Source organism: Aphelocoma coerulescens, unplaced genomic scaffold (genome assembly GCF_041296385.1).
Source record: "Aphelocoma coerulescens isolate FSJ_1873_10779 unplaced genomic scaffold, UR_Acoe_1.0 HiC_scaffold_251, whole genome shotgun sequence".
Taxonomy (NCBI): Eukaryota; Metazoa; Chordata; class Aves; order Passeriformes; family Corvidae; genus Aphelocoma; species Aphelocoma coerulescens.
The window spans coordinates 125369-146654 of NW_027183595.1; the positions used below are offsets into that span (position 1 = coordinate 125369).

The 21286-nt window shown below is 52.8% G+C and overlaps 2 protein-coding genes and 1 long non-coding RNA gene across 3 annotated transcripts in view; 1 reads left to right on the top strand and 2 right to left on the bottom strand.

Annotated features, from left to right (window-relative positions):
• The first annotated feature begins 5020 nt into the window (after positions 1 to 5020).
• On the top strand, positions 5021 to 7625 carry LOC138101360 (golgin subfamily A member 6-like protein 6). The gene is made up of 3 exons (XM_068999157.1): positions 5021 to 5177; positions 5273 to 5977; positions 7588 to 7625. The coding sequence occupies exons 1-3, from the start codon at positions 5021 to 5023 to the stop codon at positions 7623 to 7625; spliced, it is 900 nt and encodes a 299-aa protein (XP_068855258.1).
• Positions 7626 to 8470: 845 nt separating this feature from the next.
• Positions 8471 to 14581, bottom strand: LOC138101352 (uncharacterized). Its single transcript, XR_011147109.1, has 3 exons — positions 14494 to 14581; positions 10301 to 10419; positions 8471 to 8724 (listed from the first exon to the last, which is right to left on the bottom strand). It is a non-coding gene; the product is annotated as an uncharacterized lncRNA (long non-coding RNA).
• A 2776-nt stretch (positions 14582 to 17357) lies between these two features.
• The window catches only part of LOC138101361 (multiple epidermal growth factor-like domains protein 8), a 50505-nt gene continuing 46576 nt past the window's right edge, over positions 17358 to 21286 (bottom strand). The window contains exons 14-15 of the mRNA XM_068999158.1: positions 19557 to 19688; positions 17358 to 17375 (exon numbers count right to left, since the gene is read on the bottom strand). Of these exons, the coding sequence (XP_068855259.1) occupies positions 17358 to 17375; positions 19557 to 19688 (150 nt within the window). The remainder of the gene's footprint in view (positions 17376 to 19556; positions 19689 to 21286) is intronic.

Here is a 21286-nt window from a genome sequence, read left to right on the forward strand (position 1 = left end):
TTTCACCCGGTTTTCACCCAATTTTCACTCCCCCCCCCCATTTCAGGACCCCCCCTATCGCAGAGACCCCTCCCCAAATTGGAGCCCCCCAAAACCCTTCCCCTTTTGAAGCCCCCAGACCCATTTTAACCCCAATTTTCCCCATTTTTTCCTATTTTTCACCCAAATTTCACCCAAATTTCGCCCGATTTTCACCCAATTTTCACTCCCCCCCCATTTCAGGACCCCCCCGATTGCGGAGACCCCTCCCCAAATTCAGAGACGCCCCCAGACCCCCCAAATCCCCTCATTCTGCACCATTTTCCCCTATTTTTGCCCTGTTTTGCCCAAATTTTGCCCAAATTTCGCCCGATTTTCACCCAATTTTCACTCCCCCCCCCCTTTTGTGACCCCCCCCGATCTCGGGGACCCCTCCCCAAATTGAAGCCCCCAAAACCCTTCCCCTTTTGAAGCCCCCAGACCCATTTTAACCCCAATTTTCCCCATTTTTTCCCATTTTTCACCCAAATTTCACCCAAATTTCGCCCGATTTTCACCCAATTTTCACTCCCCCCCCATTTCAGGACCCCCCCGATTGCGGAGACCCCTCCCCAAATTCAGAGACGCCCCCAGACCCCCCAAATCCCCTCATTCTGCACCATTTTCCCCTATTTTTGCCCTGTTTTGCCCAAATTTTGCCCAAATTTCGCCCGATTTTCACCCAATTTTCACTCCCTCCCCATTTTGTGACCCCCCCCAATCTCGGGGACCCCTCCCCAAATTGAAGCCCCCCAAACCCCTCCCCTTTTGAAGCCCCCAGACCCATTTTAACCCCAAATTTCCCATTTTTTTCCCCTATTTTTGCCATTTTTCGCCCAAATTTCGCCCGATTTTCACCCGATTTTCACTGCCCCCCCCGCATTTCGGGACCCCCCCGATGTCGGGGACCCCTCCCCAAATTGGAGCCCCCCCTCACCGGTGTGGGGGGGCAGGATCCAGGCGTTGCAGCGGATCTGGTAGAGCAGGACCTCGTTGCCGAAGTCGCGGCGGTCGCTGCGGCCCCCCAGGACCACCAGGGTGTCCCCCAAAATCGCGGCCGCGTGGAAATAGTGGGGGCGGGGCTGCGGGGGGGGGGACCCCCAAATTTTAGGGGGAGACCCTCAGAGACTCCCACCCCCCCCCCTCCAAAAAATCCCGATTTAAAAAAAACCCCAAAAAATCCACCCCGAATTTGGATCAAATTCCCCGAAATGGGCCCAAAATCCCCCCGAAAAAGAGCCCAAGAGCCCCCCCCAAAGTGGTCGAGGGTCCCCCAAAATTAGGGAGACCTCCCCAGAGACCCCAGACCCAAAAAAAAGCCCCCAAAAAACCAAAAAAAAACCAAAAAACCCCCCCCAAAAAACCCCGCCAACCCATCCCCCCCCAAAAAAAAAACCCAAAATGGCCCAAAAATCCCCAGGTGAGGTTGGGCCCCCCTCAAATCCCCTTTAAACCCCCCCAAAATCCCCCAAATCTCTCCAAATCCGCCCAAATCCCCCCTAAATTCCCATTAATCCCCCCCAAATTACCCCAAATCCCCTCAAACCCCCCAAATCCCCCCTAAATTCCCTTTAATCCCCCCCAAATTACCCCAAATCCCCTCAAATCCCCCAAATCCCTCCAAAAATCTTCTTTAAAACCCCCCAAATCCCACTTAGACCCCCCCAAATCCCCTTTAAGGACCCCCAAATCCCCCCAAATCCCCCCTAAACCCCTCCAATCCCTCTCAGACCCCCCCAAATCCCCTTTAAACCCCCCCAGAGCCCCCCAAATCCCCTTTAAACCCCCCCCAAATCCCCCTTAAATCCCCCCAAATCCCCTTTAAACCCCCTTTAAACTCCCTCAAATCCCCTTTAAAGCCCCCCAGGTACCCCCAAATCGCCTTTAAACCCCCCAAATCCCCTTTAAACCCCCCCCAAATCCCGTTTAAACCCCCCCAAATCCCCTTTAAACCCCCTCAGGCCCCCCCAAATCCCCTTTAAACCCCCTCCAAATCCCCCTTAAATCCCCCCAAATCCCCTTTAAACCCCCTTTAAACTCCCTCAAATCCCCTTTAAAGCCCCCCAGGTACCCCCAAATCGCCTTTAAACCCCCCAAATCCCCTTTAAATCCCCCCAAATTCCCTTTAACCCCCCCCAAATCCCCTTTGAGCCCCCCGCAAATCCCCCCTAAATCCCCTCTAAACCCCCCTAAATCCCCTTTAAACCCCCCCAAATCCCCTTTAAGCCCCCCCTGCCCCCCTCTGTGCCCACCTTGGTGCCGCGGGCCGGGGCCAGCAGGCTCCAGGTGAGGTTGGGCAGGTGGAGGGCCCCCCCCCAAACCCCCCCCAAACCCCCTCAGACCCCCCCCAAATCCCCTTTAAACCCCCCCAAATCCCCTTTAAACCCCCTCAGGCCCCCCCAAATCCCCTTTGAGCCCCCCCCAAATCCCCTTTAAATCCCCTTTAAACCCCCCCAAATCCCCTTTAAGCCCCCCCAAATCCCCTTTAAGCCCCCCCTGCCCCCCTCTGTGCCCACCTTGGTGCCGCGGGCCGGGGCCAGCAGGCTCCAGGTGAGGTTGGGCAGGTGCAGGGCCCCCCTCAAACCCCCCCAAACCCCCCCCAAATCCCCTTTAAACCCCCCCAAACCCCCTTTAAACCCCCTCAGGCCCCCCCAAATCCCCTTTAAACCCCCCCAAATCCCCTTTAAACCCCCTCAGGCCCCCCCAAATCCCCTTTGAGCCCCCCCCAAATCCCCTTTAAATCCCCTTTAAACCCCCCCAAATCCCCTTTAAACCCCCCCAAATCCCCTTTAAGCCCCCCCTGCCCCCCTCTGTGCCCACCTTGGTGCCGCGGGCCGGGGCCAGCAGGCTCCAGGTGAGGTTGGGCAGGTGGAGGCTGTAGAGCTCGGGGGAGGGGGCCACGCGCTCCACGTGGAAGCGCTGCCCCCCAAAAACGAACAGCGCCTGCGAGGCCTCGTGGAAGGCGGCCGAGTGCCCGTACACACCTGCCCGGGGCGTTTTTGGGGTCATTTTGGGGGGATTTGGGGGGGTTTGGGGTCAGTTCAGGGGGGTTTGGGGTCAGTTCAGGGGGGTTTGGGGTCATTTCGGGGGGATTCAGGAGGAGTTTGGGTCGTTTCAGGAGGGCTTTGGGGTCATTTTGGGGTGGTTTGGGGGCATTTTGGGGAACTTTGGGGTCATTTCAGGGGGGTTTGGGTTCATTTTCGGGGGCTTTGGGGTCATTTGAGGTCAGTGCAGGGGGGTTTGGGGTCAGTTCAGGGGGGTTTGGGGTCATTTCGGGGGGATTCAGGAGGAGTTTGGGTCGTTTCAGGGGGGCTTTGGGGTCATTTTGGGAGGCTTTGGGGTCATTTCGGGGTGGTTTGGGGGCATTTTGGGGAACTTTGGGGTCATTTCAGGGGGGTTTGGGGGCATTTTGGGGGCTTTGGGGTCATTTGGGGTCAGTTCAGGAGGGTTTGGGGTGATTTTGGGGAGGGGAAGCGCTGCCCCCCAAAAACGAACAGCGCCTGCGAGGCCTCATGGAAGGCGGCCGAGTGCCCGGACACACCTGCCCGGGGCGTTTTGGGGTCATTTTGGGGGGTTTGGGGTCATTTCGGGTCAGTTCAGGGGGGTTTGGGGTCATTTCGGGGGGATTCAGGAGGAGTTTGGGTCGTTTCAGGAGGGCTTTGGGTCATTTTGGGGGGCTTTGGGGTCGCTTCAGGGGGGTTTGGGGGCATTTTGGGGTCATTTGGGGTCAGTGCAGGGGGGTTTGGGGTCATTTTCGGGGGCTTTGGGGTCATTTGGGGTCATTTCAGGGGGGTTTGGGGTCACTTTGGGGGGATTCAGGAGGAGTTTGGGTCGTTTCAGGGGGGCTTTGGGTCATTTGGGGGGGCTTTGGGGTCATTTCAGGAGGCTTTGGGGTCACTTCAGGGGGGTTTGGGGGCATTTTGGGGAACTTTGGGGTCATTTCAGGGGGGTTTGGGTTCATTTCGGGGGCTTTGGGGTCATTTCAGGGGGGGTTGGGGTCATTTTCGGGGGCTTTGGGGTCATTTGGGGTCAGTTCAGGGGGGTTTGGGGTCAGTTCAGGGGGGTTTGGGGTCATTTCGGGGGGATTCAGGAGGAGTTTGGGTCGTTTCAGGGGGGCTTTGGGTCATTTTGGGGGGCTTTGGGGTCACTTCAGGGGGGTTTGGGGTCATTTCAGGGGGGTTTGGGGTCATTTGGGATCAGTTTAGGGGGGCTTCAGGTCGTTTCGGGGGGGGTTGGGGTCATTTGGGGTTATTTCAGGGGGGTTTGGGGTCATTTCGGGGGGGGTTGGGTCTGTTCATTGGGGCTTTGGGTCGTTTTAGGGGGGTTTGGGGTCATTTTGGGTGGGTTTGGGCTCATTTCGGGGAGGTTTGGGCTCATTTTGGGCTCATTTCAGGTGGATTTGGGCTCATTTTGGGTCATTTGGGCTCATTTTGGGCTCATTTCGGGGGGTTTGGGATCATTTGGGCTCATTTTGGGCTCATTTCAGGTGGGTTTGGGCTCCTTTCAGGGGGGTTTGGGCTCATTTTGGGCTCATTTCAGGCGGGTTTGGGCTCATTTTGGGTCATTTGGGCTCATTTTGGGCTCATTTCAGGCAGGTTTGGGTCATTTGGGCTCATTTTGGGCTCATTTCAGGCAGGTTTGGGTCATTTGGGCTCATTTCGGGCTCATTTCAGGTGGATTTGGGCTCATTTTGGGCTCATTTCAGGCAGGTTTGGGCTCCTTTCGGGGGGGTTTGGGCTCATTTTGGGCTCATTTCAGGCGGGTTTGGGCTCATTTTGGGTCATTTGGGCTCCTTTTGGGCTCATTTCAGGCAGGTTTGGGTCATTTGAGCTCATTTCGGGCTCATTTCAGGCGGGTTTGGGTTCCTTTCGGGGGGGGCGTTTTTGGGCTCATTTGAGGAGGTTTTGGGGGTTTTTTGGGAGGGGGGGGGAGGGGTGTCTTTACCTGTGGGGGGGTCCCGGCCTGGACGCCCACCCCCCAGGTCTCGGAGGCGGGGTCGAAGATGAGCAGCTCGGTGTTGAAGCCGTTCTGGGGGGAGAAGCCCCCCACCAAAAACACCCCCCGGGCCCCCCCCGCGGTCAGCGAGTGCCCGGCCACGGCCGGAACCTGCGGCGCCTGCGGGAGGGGGGCAACGGCGGGGGTCAGCACCCCGAAATTCGGCACCCGGACACCCAAATTCGGGGTCGGGAGCGCGAAATTCGGCACCCCGGACACCCAAATTCGGGGTCGGGAGCGTGAAATTCGGGATCGGGAGCGCGAAATTTGGGATCGGACACCGAAATTTGGGATCGGGACATCAAAATTCGGGATCGGGACATCAAAATTTGGGGTTGGGAGCACAAAATTTGGGATTGGGACACGAAAATTTGGGATCGGGAGCGCGAAATTCGGGATCGGGACACCGAAATTTGGGATCGGGACATCAAAATTCGGGATCGGGACATCAAAATTTGGGGTCGGGAGCACAAAATTTGGGATTGGGACACGAAAATTTGGGATCGGGAGCGCGAAATTCGGGATCGGGACACCGAAATTCGGGGTCGGGAGCGCGAAATTCGGGATCGGGACATCAAAATTCGGGGTCGGGAGCGCGAAATTTGGGATCGGGAGCGCGAAATTCGGGATCGGGAGCGCGAAATTCGGGATCGGGAGCGCAAAATTTGGGATCGGGAGCGCAAAATTCGGGATCGGGACATCAAAATTTGGGGTCGGGAGCGCGAAATTTGGGATCGGGACACGAAAATTTGGGATCGGGAGCGCGAAATTCGGGATCGGGACACCGAAATTCGGGGTCGGGAGCGCGAAATTTGGGATCGGGAGCGCGAAATTTGGGATCGGGACATCAGAATTTGGGATCGGGAGCGCGAAATTCGGGATCGGGAGCGTGAAATTCGGGATCGGGACATCAAAATTTGGGGTCGGGAGCGTGAAATTTGGGATCGGGACACGAAAATTTGGGGTCGGGGAGCGCAAAATTCGGGATCAGGACACCGAAATTCGGGGTCGGGAGCGCGAAATTCGGGATCAGGACATCAAAATTTGGGGTCGGGAGCGCGAAATTTGTGATCGGGACATCAAAATTTGGGGTCGGGAGCGCGAAATTCGGGATCGGGACACGAAAATTTGAGGTCGGGAGCGCGAAATTTGGGATCAGGACATCAAAATTTGGGGTCGGGAGCGCGAAATTCGGGATCGGGACATCAAAATTTGGGGTCGGGAGCACGAAATTTGGGATCGGGACACGAAAATTTGGGATCAGGAGTGCGAAATTTGGGATCGGGAGCGCGAAATTTGGGATTGGGAAACCGAAATTCGGCTTCGGGACACCGAAATTCGGGATCGGGACACCGAAATTCAGGGTCGGGAGCGCGAAATTTGGGATTGGGACACCGAAATTCGGGATCGGGACCTCAAATTTGGGATTGGGACCCCAAAATTCAGGATTGGGAGCACAAAATTTGGGATCAGGACCTGAAATTTGGGGGGAATTTTGGGGATAAATTTGGGGGTTCTGGGCTGAATTTTGGGGTTTCTGGGCTGAATTTTGGGGTGAATTTGGGCCGATTTGGGGCTGAATTTTGGGGTGAATTTGGGCCGATTTTGACTGAATTTTGGGGGTGATTTCCACGTGAATTTTGGGGGGAATTTTGGGCCGATTTGGGGCTGATTTTGGGCCGATTTCCAGGTGAATTTTGGGGTGAATTTTGGGGTGAATTTGGGCCGGTTTGGGGCTGATTTTGGGCTGATTTCCAGGAGAATTTTGGGGTGAATTTTGAGGTTTCTGGGCTGAATTTGGGGCTGATTTTGGGGTGAATTTTGGGGTGAATTTGGTCTGATTTTGGGCCAATTTCCAGGTGAATTTTGGGCCGATTTGGGGCTGAATTTTGGGGTGAATTTGGGCTGATTTCCAGGTGAATTTCAGGTGAATTTTGGGGTGAATTTGGGCCGATTTGGGGCCAATTTTGGGGTGAATTTTGGGCTGAATTTGGGCTGATTCGGGGCTGATTTTGGGGTGAATTTCAGGTGAATTTGGGGTGAATTTGGGCCGATTTTGGGCTGATTTTGGGGTGAATTTTGGGGTGAATTTGGGCCGGTTTGGGGCTGATTTTGGGCTGATTTGGGGTGAATTTTGGGCTGATTTTGGGCCAATTTTCAGGTGGATTTTGGGCCGATTTTGGGGCGAATTTGGGCCAATTTTGGGGTGAATTTGGGCCGATTTTGGGCCGATTTGGGGTGAATATTGGGCTGAATTTGGGGTGAATTTCAGGAGAATTTTGGGGTGAATTTGGGCCGATTTCCAGGTGAATTTCAGGTGATTTTTGGGGTGAATTTTGGGGCAAATTCGGGCCAATTTGGGGCTGATTTTGGGCTGATTTGGGCGTGAATTTTGGGCTGATTTTGGGCTGATTTCCAGGTGAATTTTGGGCCGATTTTGGGCCGATTTTGGGCCAATTTGGGTTGAATTTTGGGCTGAATTTGGGGTGAATTTCAGGAGAATTTTGGGTGAATTCGGGCCGATTTTGGGCCGGTTTGGGGTGAATTTTCAGCTGATTTTGGGCCGATTTCCAGGTGAATTTTGGGCCGATTTTGGGGTGAATTTCAGGTGATTTTTGGGCTGAATTTGGGGTGAATTTCAGGAGAATTTTGGGGTGAATCTGGGCCGATTTGAGCTGAATTTGGGCCGATTTGGGGCGGATTTTGGGCCGATTTCCAGGTGAATTTCAGGTGATTTTTGGGGTGAATCTGGGCCGATTTGGGGTGATTTTTGGGGCGAATTTGGGCGGATTTTGGGGCAAATTTGGGCCGGTTTGGGGCTCACCTGCAGGCGCCTCCAGTGCAGCCAGGTGAGGTTGAGCAGCCAGGTGTCGGCGGCCACGCCCGCCCAGGTGAGGCCGGGCCCAGGTTGGGCTTCCCAGGGCAATTTTGGGGTGAATTTGGGCCGGTTTGGGGCTGGTTTTGGGCCGATTTTGGGGGAATTTTGCGCCGATTTTCATGTGAATTTTGGGGTGAATTTGGGCCGGTTTGAGGCTGATTTGGGGCTGATTTCCAGGAGAATTTTGGGGTGAATTTTGAGGTTTCTGGGCTGAATTTGGGGCTGATTTTGGGCCGATTTCCAGGTGAATTTTGGGCCGATTTGGGGCTGAATTTTGGGGTGATTTTGGGCCAATTTTGGGGGAATTTGGGCCAATTTTGGGGGGAATTTGGGCCGATTTTGGGGCGAATTTGGGCCGGTTTGGGGCTGAATTTGGGCCAATTTTGGGCTGATTTTGGGGCCGATTTTGGGCTGAATTTTGGGGGTGAATTTGGACCGATTTGGGGCTGATTTTGGGCCGATTTCCAGGTGAATTTCAGGTGATTTTTGGGGTGAATCTGGGCCGATTTGGGGTTATTTTTGGGGCGAATTTGGGCCGATTTTCAGGTGGATTTTGGGCCGATTTTGGGCCAATTTTGGGGTGAATTTGGGCCGATTTTGGGGCAAATTTGGGCCGGTTTGGGGCTCACCTGCAGGCGCCTCCAGTGCAGCGAGGTGAGGTTGAGCAGCCAGGTGTCGGCGGCCACGCCCGCCCAGGTGAGGCCCCCCACGAGCAGCAGGGCCCCTCCCCCCGGCAGGGCCGTGGCCGCGTGCAGGTACCGGGGGGAGGGGCCCGGGCCCCCTCCCCCTCCCCCGCCAGCACCTGCGTCCAGCGGCGATCCCGGAGCGAGAACCTGCGGCCGTTTCGGGGGAAATTCGGGGGTTTTGGGGCCAGTTCGGGCTTTGGGGGGGGTTTGGGGCAGATTTGGGGGTTTTGGGGTAGATTTGGGGGTTTTGGGGGGTGATTGGGGGGATTTGGGGTGAGTTTGGGGGGATTTTGGGGCAGTTTGGGGGGGTTTGGGGGGGAATTCGGGGATTTGGGGGGAGTTTGGGGGGGGTTTTGGGGGGAGTTTGGGGGGGTTTTGGGAGGAGTTTGGAGATTTTGGGGTGAGTTTGGGGTTTTAGGGGGGGGATTGGGGGAGGTTTGGGGCAGATTTGGGGGTTTTGGGGGGATTGGGGGGTTTTGGGGCAGATTTGGGGGTTTTGGGGCAGATTCGGGGGATTTGGGGTGAGTTTTGGGGGGATTTTGGGGGGAGTTTGGGGGGGTATTGGGGGGAGGATTGGGGGTTTTGGGGGGGATTGGGGGTTTTCGGGCAGATTCAGGGATTTTGGGGGAGTTTGGGGATTTTGGGGGCAATTCGGGGGTTTTGGGGCAGATTTGGGGGTTTTGGGGGCGATTGGGGGGGGTTTGGGGCAGATTTCGGGGTTTGGGGCAGATTTGGGGGTTTTGGGGGGTGATTGGGGGGATTTGGGGGGAGTTTGGGGGGGTTTTGGGGTGAGTTTGGGGGGGTTTTGTGGGGAGGATTGGGAGTTTTTGGGGGGGATTGGGGGGGTTTTGGGGCAGATTTGGGGTTTTGGGGGGGATTGGGGGGGTTTGGGGGGAGGATTTTGGGGCGTTTTGGGGGCGATTTGGGGTAGATTTTGGGGGTGTTTGGAGTCACATTTTGGGGTATTTTCAGGTCAGATTTTGGGGCGTTTTTAGGAGGATTTTGGGGGGTTTTGGGGTCAGGTTTTGGGGCGTTTTGGGGGGGTTTTGGAGTCACATTTTGGGGTATTTTCAGGTCAGATTTTGGGGTTTTTTGAGGGGATTTGGGGCAGATTTTGGGGGGATTTTGGGGCGTTTTTGGGTCCCATTTTGGGGTATTTTCGGGTCAGATTTTGGGGCGTTTTTGAGGGGATTTTGGGGCGTTTTGGGGGCGATTTGGGGTAGATTTGGGGGTGTTTGGAGTCACATTTTGGGGTATTTTCAGGTCAGATTTTGGGGCGTTTTTAGGAGGATTTTGGGGGGTTTTGGGGTCAGGTTTTGGGGCGTTTTGGGGGGGGTTTGGAGTTCACATTTTGGGGTATTTCAGGTCAGATTTTGGGGTTTTTTTGAGGGGATTTGGGACAGATTTTGGGGGGATTTTGGGGGCGTTTTTGGGTCCCATTTTGGGTTATTTTCGGGTCCGATTTTGGGCTCTTTTTAGGGGGATTTTGGGGCATTTTGGGGTAGATTTGGGGTAGATTTTGGGGGGGTTTGGTGTCAGATTTTGGGGTATTTTCGGGTCAGATTTTGGGGTGTTTTTGAGGGGATTTGGGACAGATTTTGGGGGGATTTTGGGCATTTATGGTCACATTTTGGGGTATTTTCGGGTCCGATTTTGGGGCGTTTTCAGGGGGTTTTGGGTGAGGTTTTGGGGGGATTTTGGGGGGGTTCTGGGTCCCACTCACCTGTAGACGCTGGCCAGCAGCCCCTGGGCCAGGCTGAGCCCCCCGAAGAGCCAGAGGGTCTCGTTGGGACCCCGCAGGAGGCTGTGCCCCAGGCGGCGCAGGAAGCGGCTCGGGGAGTCCTGGGGGGATTTGGGGAGAAATTTGGGGGGTTTGGGGAGGTCTGGGGGGGTTTAAAGGGGATTTGGGGGGGATTTGGGGAGGTCTGGGGGGGTTTAAAGGGGATTTGGGGGGGATTTGGGGAGGTCTGGGGGGGTTTAAAGGGGATTTGGGGGGATTTGGGGAGGTCTGGGGGGTTTAAAGGGGATTTGGGGGGGATTTGGGGAGGTCTGGGGGGGTTTAAAGGGGATTTGGGGGGGATTTGGGAGGTCTGGGGGGGTTTAAAGGGGATTTGGGGGGGATTTGGGGAGGTCTGGGGGGGTTTAAAGGGGATTTGGGGGGGGGTTGGGGAGGTCTGGGGGGGTTTAAAGGGGATTTGGGGGGGATTTGGGGAGGTCTGGGGGGTTTAAAGGGGATTTGGGGGGGATTTGGGGAGGTTTGGGGGGTTTAAAGGGGATTTTGGGGGGATTTGGGGAGGTCTGGGGGGGTTTAAAGGGGATTTGGGGGGGATTTGGGGAGGTCTGGGGGGGTTTAAAGGGGATTTGGGGGGGATTTGGGGAGGTCTGGGGGGGTTTAAAGGGGATTTGGGGGGGATTTGGGGAGGTTTGGGGGGTTTAAAGGGGATTTTGGGGGATTTGGGGAGGTCTGGGGGGGTTTAAAGGGGATTTGGGGGGGATTTGGGGAGGTTTGGGGGGTTTAAAGGGGATTTGGGGGGGATTTGGGGAAAAATCTGGGGATTTTGGGGAGGTTTGGGGGGTTTAAAGGGATTTGGGGGGGTTTAAAGGGGATTTGGGGGGGATTTGGGGAAAAATCTGGGAAATTTGGGGAGGTTTGGGGGGGTTTAAAGGGGATTTGGGGGAGATTTGGGGGAGTTTGGGGGGTTTGGGGAGAAATCCGGGGGATTTAGGGAGGTTTGGGGGGGTTTAAAGGGGATTTTGGGGAATTTGGGGAGGTTTGGGGGGGTTTAAAGGGGATTTTGGGGGGATTTGGATGGTTTGGGGAGAAATTTGGGGGATTTGAGGGGGTTTGGGGGAGTTTGGGGAGAAATCCGGGGCATTTGGGGAGGTTTGGGGGGTTTAAAGGGGATTTGGGGATTTGAGGGAGTTTGGGGAGAAATCTGGGGAGGTTTGGGGGCGTTTAAAGGGGATTTTGGGGGGATTTAAGGGGGTTTGGGGAGAAATTTGGGGCATTTGGGGAGGTTTGGGGGCGTTTAAAGGGGATTTGGGGGGATTTTGGGGGGATTTGGGATGGTCTGAGGGGGATTGGGGAGAAATTTGGGGGATTTGGGGAGGTTTGGGGGGGTTTAAAGGGGATTGGGGGGGATTTGGGGAGGGTCTGGGGGGTTTAAAGGGGATTTGGGGGGGATTTGGGGAGGTCTGGGGGGGTTTAAAGGGGATTTGGGGGGGATTTGGGGAGGTTTGGGGGGTTTAAAGGGGATTTGGGGGGGTTTGGGGAGGTTTGGGGGGGTTTAAAGGGATTTGGGGGGGATTTGGGGAGGTTTGGGGGGGTTTAAAGGGGATTTGGGGGGGATTTGGGGAGGTTTGGGGGGGTTTAAAGGGGATTTGGGGGGGATTTGGGGAGGTTTGGGGGGGTTTAAAGGGGATTTGGGGGGGATTTGGGGGGGTTTAAAGGGGATTTGGGGGGATTTGGGGAAAAATCTGGGAAATTTGGGGAGGTCTGGGGGGGTTTTTAAAGGGGATTTTGGGGAGATTTGGGGGAGTTTGGGGGGGGTTTGGGAGAAATCCGGGGGATTTAGGAGGTTTGGGGGGTTTAAAGGGGATTTTGGGGGATTTGGGGATGGTTTGGGGGATTTGGGGGGATTTCGGGGGATTTGGGGAGAAATTTGGGAAATTTGGGGGGATTTGGGTTTGAGGGATTTTGGGGTTGATTTGGGGTGGATTTGGGGGATTTGGGGTCACTCACATCTTTAGGGGCTTTGGGGGTGGATTTGGGGGGTCTGGGGTAGATTTGGGGTGGGTTTTTGGGGTGAATTTGGGGGATTTTGGGTCACTCACATCCTCGGGGGTTTGGGGGTGAATTTGGGGTGGATTTTGGGGTGAATTTGGGGGATTTTGGGTCACTCACGTCCTCGGGGGTTTGGGGGTGAATTTGGGGGATTTTGGGTCACTCACATCCTCGGGGTTTGGGGTGGATTTGGGGTGGTTTTTGGGGTGAATTTGGGGGATTTTGGGTCACTCACATCCTCGGGGGTTTGGGGTGGATTTGGGGTGGTTTTTGGGGTGAATTTGGGGGATTTTGGGTCACTCACATCCTCGGGGGTTTTGGGGTGGATTTGGGGGATTTTGGGTGAATTTGGGGGATTTTGGGTCACTCACATCCTCGGGGTTTTGGGGTGGATTTGGGGTGGATTTTTGGGGTGAATTTGGGGGATTTTGGGTCACTCACCGTCCTCGGGGGTTTGGGGGTGGATTTGGGGGGTTTTTTTGGGTGAATTTGGGGGATTTTGGGCCACTCACATCCTCGGGGGTTTTGGGGTGGATTTGGGGTGGTTTTTGGGGTGATTTGGGGTGGTTTTTGGGGTGGATTTGGGGGGGGTTTTGGGTCACTCACATCCTCGGGGTTTTGGGGTGGATTTGGGGTGGATTTTGGGGTGAATTTGGGGGATTTGGGGTCACTCACATCCTCAGGGGTTTGGGGGTGGATTTGGGGTGGATTTTGGGGTGAATTTGGGGGATTTTGGGCCACTCACATCCTCGGGGGTTTTGGGGTGGATTTGGGGTGGTTTTTGGGGTGGATTTGGGGGATTTTGGGTCACTCACATCCTCGGGGGTTCAGGGGTGGATTTGGGGAGTTTTTTGGGGTGAATTTGGGGGATTTTGGGTCACTCACATCCTCGGGGGTTTGGGGGTGGGTTTGGGGTGGATTTTGGGGTGGATTTGGGGGGTTTTGGGTCACTCACATCCTCGGGGGTTTGGGGGTGGATTTGGGGTGGATTTTGGGGTGAATTTGGGGGATTTTGGGTCACTCACATCCTCGGGGGTTTTGGGGTGGATTTTGGGGTGGATTTGGGGGGTTTTTGGGGTGGATTTGGGGGGTTTGGGGTGAATTTGGGGGGTTTTGGGTCACTCACATCCTCGGGGGTTTGGGGGTGAATTTGGGGTGGATTTTGGGGTGGATTTGGGGGATTTTGGGTCACTCACATCCTCGGGGGTTTGGGGTGGATTTGGGTTTTTTTTTTTTGGGGTGGATTCGGGGGATTTTGGGGTGAATTTGGGGGGTTTTGGGTCACTCACATCCTCGGGGGTTTGGGGTGAATTTGGGGTGGTTTTTGGGGTGGATTTGGGGGGTTTTGGGTCACTCACATCCTCGGGGGTTCTGGGGTGGATTTGGGGTGGTTTTTGGGGTGAATTTGGGGGATTTTGGGTCACTCACATCCTCGGGGGTTTGGGGGTGGATTTGGGGTGGATTTTGGGGTGAATTTGGGGGTTTTGGGTCACTCACATCCTCGGGGGTTTGGGGGTGAATTTGGGGTGGATTTTGGGGTGGATTTGGGGATTTTGGGTCACTCACATCCTCGGGGGTTTGGGGTGGATTTGGGGTTTTTTTTTGGGGTGGATTCGGGGGATTTTGGGGTGAATTTGGGGGGTTTTTGGGTCACTCACATCCTCGGGGGTTTGGGGTGAATTTGGGGTGGTTTTTGGGGTGGATTTGGGGGGTTTTGGGTCACTCACATCCTCGGGGGTTTGGGGGTGGATTTGGGGTGGATTTGGGGGTGAATTTGGGGTGGATTTGGGGGTTTTTGGGGTGAATTTGGGGGATTTTGGGTCACTCACATCCTCGGGGGTTTGGGGGTGGATTTGGGGTGGATTTTGGGGTGAATTTGGGGGGTTTTGGGTCACTCACATCCTCAGGGGTTTGGGGGTGGATTTGGGGTGGATTTTGGGGTGAATTTGGGGGATTTTGGCCGACTCACATCCTCGGGGGTTCAGGGGTGGATTTGGGGTGGATTTTGGGGTGGATTTGGGGTGGTTTTTGGGGTGAATTTGGGGGATTTTGGGTCACTCACATCCTCGGGGGTTTGGGGGTAGATTTGGGGTGGATTTTGGGGTGAATTTGGGGGATTTTGGGTCACTCACATCCTCGGGGGTGTCGGCCACCAGGGGCTCCCACACGATGGATCCGGGCCCCAGGGGGGAGGAGCAGTTGGGACCCCCAAAACCCTCGGGGCACTCGCAGCCCCCCCTGGCCTGGGGAGGGGGCAGGGAAGGGTCAGGACCCCCCCAAAAATCCCCCCCCAAAAAAATCCCGGATTCACCAGAAATTCCCCTCCCTCCCCCCCCCCCAAAAAATCCCAAAAAACCCCAAATTCCCCGGAAATTTTGAGCTCAAAGAGCCCCAAATTTGCCCCCAAATCCCCCCAAATTTGCCTCCAAATTTCTCCCCAAAAAATCCCCAAATATCCCCCAACCCCCCCCCCAATTTCCCCCCCAAATCCCCCCAAAAATCCCAATTTTCTGCCCCCAAAATCCAACTTTTTCTTCCCCCAAAATCCCATTACCCCAAAATTCCCGATTTTCTCTCAAAAATCCCAATTTCTCCTCAAAATCCCCAATTCCACCCAAAATCCCCAATTCCACCCCAAAAATCCCCATTTCCCCCCCCCAAATCCCCAATTTCCCCCAAAAATCCACTTAAAACCCCCAAAAATCCCCAATTTCCCCCTACAAAAATCCCTTTTTTTGGCCCAAATTCCCCATTTTCCCCCCAAAACCCCTTTTTTTTCCCCCAAATTCCCCTTTTTTTGCCCAAAAATCCCCATTTTTGCCCCCAAAAATCCCATTGTTTTCCCCAATTCCCCATTTCCCCCCCAAACACCACATTTTTCCCTCCCAAAATCCCTTTTTTTTTGGTTTTTTCCCCAAATTCCCCATTTTCCCCCAACCCCCCATTTTTTTTCCCCAAATTCCCCTTTTCTCTCCCAAAACCCCCAATTTCCCCCCCCCAAATCCCTCTTTTCCTCAAATTCCCCCATTTTTCCCCCAAATTCCCCATTTTTTCCCCCCAAAACCCCTTTTTTTTCCCAAATTCCCCTTTTTTTTGCCCCAAAATCCCCATTTTTCCCCCCCAAAATCCCATTTTTTTTTCCCCCAAATTCCCCATTTTTCCCCCCAAATCCCCGTTGTTTTTTTTTCTTTTTCCCCCCAAATTCCCCTTTTTTTTCCCCCCAAAATCCCATTTTTTTTCCCAAATTCCCCATTTTTCCCCCCAAACCCCTGCTGTATTTTTATTTTTTTCACCAAATTCCCCTTTTTCCCCCCCAAAACCCCAATTTCCCCCCCCAAAAAATCCCATTTTTTTCCTTTTTTTTTTCCCAAATTCGCCGTTTTTGGCCCCAAAGCCGCTCCCCCGCTCACCGTGGGGCAGGCGGGGGGGGAGGGGCCGGCGGTGGGGGAGGGGCAGTGGGGGGGGCAGGGCCGCGGCTCCGCCCTGGCCTGGAAGCCCCAGGGCTCGGCGCCGTCGGCTTCCAAATAAAGCAACCAAAATCCCTGGAAAACAGCGGCAAAAGGGGGAAAAAAAATTCCCAAAAATTCCCCAAAAATTCCGCCCAAAAATCCCGGATCCATCCCAAAAAAAACCCGGGGAAAATCGGGGCAGAAATGGGGGGAAAAATGGGCAAAAATGGGCAAAAAACCCCAAAAATCCAAGAAAAACTTCAAATAATTGATTTAAAATACCCCTAAAAATTCCCAAAATTTCCCCAAAATCCTGGATCCATCCAAAAAAAAACCCGGGGAAAATCGGGCCGGAAATGGGGGAAAAATGGGAAAAATGGGCAAAAAAACCCAAAAAATCCAAGAAAAACTTCAAAATAAATTGATTTTAAAAACCCCAAAAATTCCCAAAGAATTCCCAAAAAATCCCCCAAAATTTTAGATCCAATCCCAAAAAATACCCGGGGAAAATCGGGGCGGAAATGGGGGAAAAATGGGGAAAAAAACCCAAAAAATCCAAGAAAAACTTCAAAATAATTGATTTAAATACCCTAAAAATTCCCAAAAATTTCCCCAAATCCTGGATCCATCCCAAAAAAAAACCCGGGGAAAATCGGGCCGGAAATGGGGGAAAAATGGGGAAAAATGGGCAAAAAAACCCAAAAAATCCAAGAAAAACTTCAAAATAAATTGATTTTAAAAACCCCAAAAATTCCCAAAGAATTCCCAAAAAATCCCCCAAAATTTTAGATCCAATCCCAAAAAATACCCGGGGAAAATCGGGGCGGAAATGGGGGAAAAATGGGGAAAAAAACCCAAAAAAATCCAAGAAAAACTTCAAATAAATTGATTTAGAAACCCCTAAAAATTCCCAAAAATCCCCCCCAAAATCCCGGATCCATCCCAAAAAAAAACCCCGGGGAAAATCGGGGAGAAATGGGGGAAAAATGGGGGAAAAATGGGCAAAAAACCCCAAAAAATCCAAGAAAAACTTCAAAATAAATTGATTTAAATACCCCTAAAAATTCCCAAAAATTCCCCAAAAATTCCGCCCAAAAATCCGGATCCATCCCCAAAAAAACCCGGGGGAAATCGGGGCGGAAATGGGGGAAAAATGGGCAAAAAAACCCAAAAAATCCAAGAAAAACTTCAAAATAAATTGATTTAAATACCCTAAAAATTCCCAAAAATTCCCCAAAAATTCCGCCCAAAATCCCAGATCCATCCAACAAAAACCCGGGAAAATCGGGGCGGAAATGGGGAAAAAAACCCCAAAAAATCCAAGAAAAACTTCAAAATAAATTGATTTAAATACCCCTAAAAATTCCCAAAATTCCCCCCAAAATCCCGGATCCATCCCAAAAAAAAACCGGGGAAAATCGGGCCGGAAATGGGGGAAAAATGGGGAAAAATGGCAAAAAAACCCAAAAAAATCCAAGAAAAACTTCAAATAAATTGATTTAGAAACCCCTAAAAATCCCCAAAAATTCCCCCCAAAATTCCTGGGTTCATCCCAAAAAAAACCCCTGGGAAAATCGGGCCAGAAATGGGGGAGAAATGGGCAAAAAACCACCAAAATCCAAGAAAAACTTCAAAATAAATTGATTTTAAAACCCCAAAAATTCCCAAAGAATTCCAAAAAATCCCCAAAAATTTTAGATCCAATCCCAAAAAAAAACCCGGGGAAAATCGGGGCGGAAATGGGGGAAAAATGGGGAAAAAACCCCCAAAAAATCCAAGAAAAACTTCAAATAAATTGATTTAGAAACCCCTAAAAATTCCCAAAAATCCCCCCCCAAAAATCCTGGATTCATCCCAAAAAAAACCCCGGGGAAAATCGGGGGAGAATGGGGGGAAAAATGGGGGAAAAATGGGCAAAAAACCCCAAAATATCCAAGAAAAACTTCAAAATAAATTGATTTAAATACCCCTAAAAATCCCAAAAATTCCCCCCAAAATCCCGGATCCATCCCAAAAAAAACCCCCGGGGAAAATCGGGGAAAAATGGGAAAAAAAATCCCAAAAATCCAAGAAAAACTTCAAATAAATTGATTTAAAAACCCCCAAAATTCCCCCAAAATTCCCAAAAATTCCCCCAAAAAATTCCCCCCAAATTTTTCTAAAAAATTCCTCAAAAAATTCCTGCAAAAATTTGCAAAAATTCCCCAAAAAATTCCCAAAATTTCCCCCCAAATTTCCCAAAAACTCCCTCAAAAAATTCCCCCAAAAATTCGCAAAAATTCCCTAAAAATTCACAAAAATTCCCCCCAAAAGTCCCCCAAAATTCCAAAAAACTCCCTCAAAAAACTCCCCCAAAAATTCGCAAAAATTCTCCAAATTCCCCCAAAATTCTCCAGAATTTCCCAAAATTTCCTAAAAACTCCTCAAAAAATTCCCCCAAAAATTTGGAAAAATTCACAAAAATTCCCCAAAATTTGAAAAAAATTCCACAAAATTCCCTCAAAAAATTCCCCAAAATTCCCAAAATTTCCCCCCCCAATTCCCCTAAGATTCCCAAAAATTCCCCAAAAAATCCTGGAAAACATCGACCAAAAAAACCCCGAAAATGGGAATTTGGGGCTGATTTGGGGGCATTTTTGGGGTCCCCGAGTTGATTTTTGGGGTTCCTGAGTCCATTTTTGGGGTTATTTGGGGTCCCTGAGTTGATTTTTGGGGGTTTTTGGGGTTCCCAAGATGATTTTTTTGGGTTTTTGGGGTCCCCAAATTAATTTTTGGGGGTTTTTTTAAGTCCCCGAGTTGATTTTTGGGGTTCCCGAGTAGATTTTTGGGGGGTTTTGGGTCCCCGAGTCCATTTTTGGGGGTTTTGGGGTTCCCAAGTTGATTTTTGGGGTTCCCAAGTCCATTTTTGGGGTTCCTGAGTCCATTTTTGGGGTTTTTTGGGCTCCTGAGTTGATTTTTGGGGTTTTTGGGGTCCCCAAGATGATTTTTTTGGTGGTTTTTTTGCCTCCTGAGTCCATTTTTGGTTTTTTTGGGGGTTCCCGAATCCATTTTTGGGGTTCCCAAGTCCATTTTTGGGGGTTTTTGGGGTCCCCGAGTTGATTTTTGGGGTCCCCGACTTGATTTTTTGGGGTTCCAGAGTTGATTTGGGGGGTTTTGGGGTCCCTGAGTTGAATTTTTGGGGTTTTTTTGCCTCCCAAGTCCATTTTTTGGGGTTTTTGGGTCCCCGAGTTGATTTTTGGGGTTCCCGAGTAGATTTTTGGGGTTCCTGAGTCGATTTTGGGGGTTTTTGGGGTCCCCGAGTGGGATTTTTGGGGGTTTTTGGGGTCCCCGAGTTGATTTTGGGCTTCCCGAATCCATTTTGGGGGTTTTTGGGGTCCCTGAGTTGATATTTTGGGTTTTTTTTTGCCTCCCAAGTCCATTTTTTGGGGTTTTTGGGTCCCCGAGTGGATTTTTGGGGGTTTTTGGGGTCCCCGAGTTGATTTTTGGGGTTCCCGAGTCGATTTTTGGGGTTCCCGAGTCGATTTTGGGGGGTTTTTGGGGTCCCCGAGTGGATTTTTGGGGGTTTTTTGGGTCCCCGAGTTGATTTTTGGGGTTCCTGAGTCGATTTTGGGGGGTTTTTGGGGTCCCCGAGTGGATTTTTGGGGGTTTTTTGGGTCCCCGAGTTGATTTTTGGGGTTCCCGAGTCGATTTTGGGGGGTTTTTGGGGTCCCCGAGTGGATTCTTGGGCGTTTTTGGGGTTCCCGTACCTGACTTGGCCTCCAGGCTGAGGCTGTGCTGGGACCCCCCCCGCAGAGGGCCCCGATCAGGGTGGGGTCCCCCTGGACCCCTCCCCCATCCAGCAGCGCCGGGACCCCATCGAAGGCGTAGACGAAGCTGCCCTGGGGGGGGGGGAGGAGGGATTTGGGGGAAATTTGGGAGAATTTGGGGAAATTGGGGAGAGTTTGGGGGGGGCCCAGAGAGCCCCGACCCCAAAAAACCCCACCCTGAAAAGCCCCCAAGAGAAACGACCCCAAATCCCTCCAAATTTCCCCTAAATCCCCCCAAAAATCCCAAACTCACCCCAAATTCCCCCTATATCCCCCCAAAATCCCGAATTGCCCCTAAATCCCCCCAAAATCCCCCCAAATCCCCCCTTAAAATCCCCCCAAACCCCCCCTGTTCCCCCCAACCCCCCTTTTTCCCCACATCCTCTCTTTTCCCCCAATACCCCCTTTTGCCCAAAAATCCCCCTTTTTCCCCCAAATCCCCCCTTAAATTCCCCCCAAATCCCCCCTTCCCCCCAACCCCCATTTTTACCCAAAATCCCCCCAATTTTCCCCCCCAAATCCCCCTTTTTCCCCCCAATTTCCCCAAATCCCCCCTTTCCCCCCAGATCCCCATTTTTGCCCAAAATCTCCCCAATTTCCCCCCCAAAATCCCCCTTTTCCCCCTAAATCCCCCCAAATTCCCCCTAAATCCCCTTTTTTCCCCCCAAATCCCCCTTTTCCCCCCCAAACCCCCCATTTTTACCCAAAATCCCCCTTTTCCCCCCAAATCCCCCCCAAATCCCCCTTTTCCCCCCCCAAATCCCCCATTTTTACCCAAAACCCCCCTTTTCCCCCCCAAATCCCCCTTTTCCCCCCCAAACCCCACCTTTTTACCCAAATCCCCCCTTTTCCTTCCCCAAATCCCCATTTTTCCCCCAAATCCCCTTTCCCCCGCCAAAATCCCCCTTTTCCCCCTTTTTCCCCCCAAATTCCCCCAAAATCCCCCTTTTTCCCCCCAAAGCCCCTTTTTCCCCCCAAAACCCATTTTTCCCCAAACCCCCCCTTTTCCCCCCCAAATCCCCTTTTCCCCCCCCAAACCCCCCCTTTTTCCCCAAATCCCCCCTTTTTCCCCCCAAATCCCCTATTTTTACCCAAAACCCCCCTTTTTCCCCCCAAATCTCCTTTTCCCCCAAATCCCCTTTTCCCCCCCCAAACCCCCCTATTTTTACCCAAAACCCCCCTTTTTTCCCCCAAATCCCCTTTTCTCCCCCAAACCCCCCTTTTTCCCCAAACCCCCCCTTTTTCCCCAAATCCCCCCTTTTTCCCCCCAAAGCCCCACCCCTCCCCTCCCCCCGGACCTGGCAGGGCTGGTCGCCGTCGGGCCGCAGCGTGAGGCCGATTTTGGGGCAATTCGGCCCTTTTTGGGGCAGGGCCGGGGCCCCCCCGTGACCGAGAGCAGCCAGAGGCAGTGGGGGAGGGGCGCCCCTCCCCCCCCCGGCCCCTCCCCCGCGAGCCCAAATCAGGGGGCCCGAAAGGCTCGGGATCAGCTGGCGGCCCCGGCAGCGGCGCAGGCACACGCCCCCGTTCCTGAGGGAAGAAAAAAACACTTTTGGGGAATTTTGGGGGATTTTGGGGATTTTTGGGGATTTTTGGGGATTTTTTTTATGATTTTTTGGGGGATTTTGGGGTGGTTTTGGGGGGGTTTGGGGTGGGGATCAGCTGGGCGGCCC

What these genes read in the sequence shown, in the direction of transcription:
- LOC138101360 (XM_068999157.1), top strand. Translation starts at nt 5,021, where the DNA reads ATGAGCAGCTCGGTGTTGAAGCCGTTCTGGGGGGAGAAGCCCCCCACC. An exon ending in GGTCAGCACCCCGAAATTCG is followed by an intron (nt 5,178 to 5,272) that starts GCACCCGGACAC and finishes CGGGATCGGGAG; the next exon opens with CGCGAAATTTGGGATCGGAC. An exon ending in TCGGGACACGAAAATTTGGG is followed by an intron (nt 5,978 to 7,587) that starts GTCGGGGAGCGC and finishes GCCGATTTCCAG; the next exon opens with GTGAATTTTGGGCCGATTTT.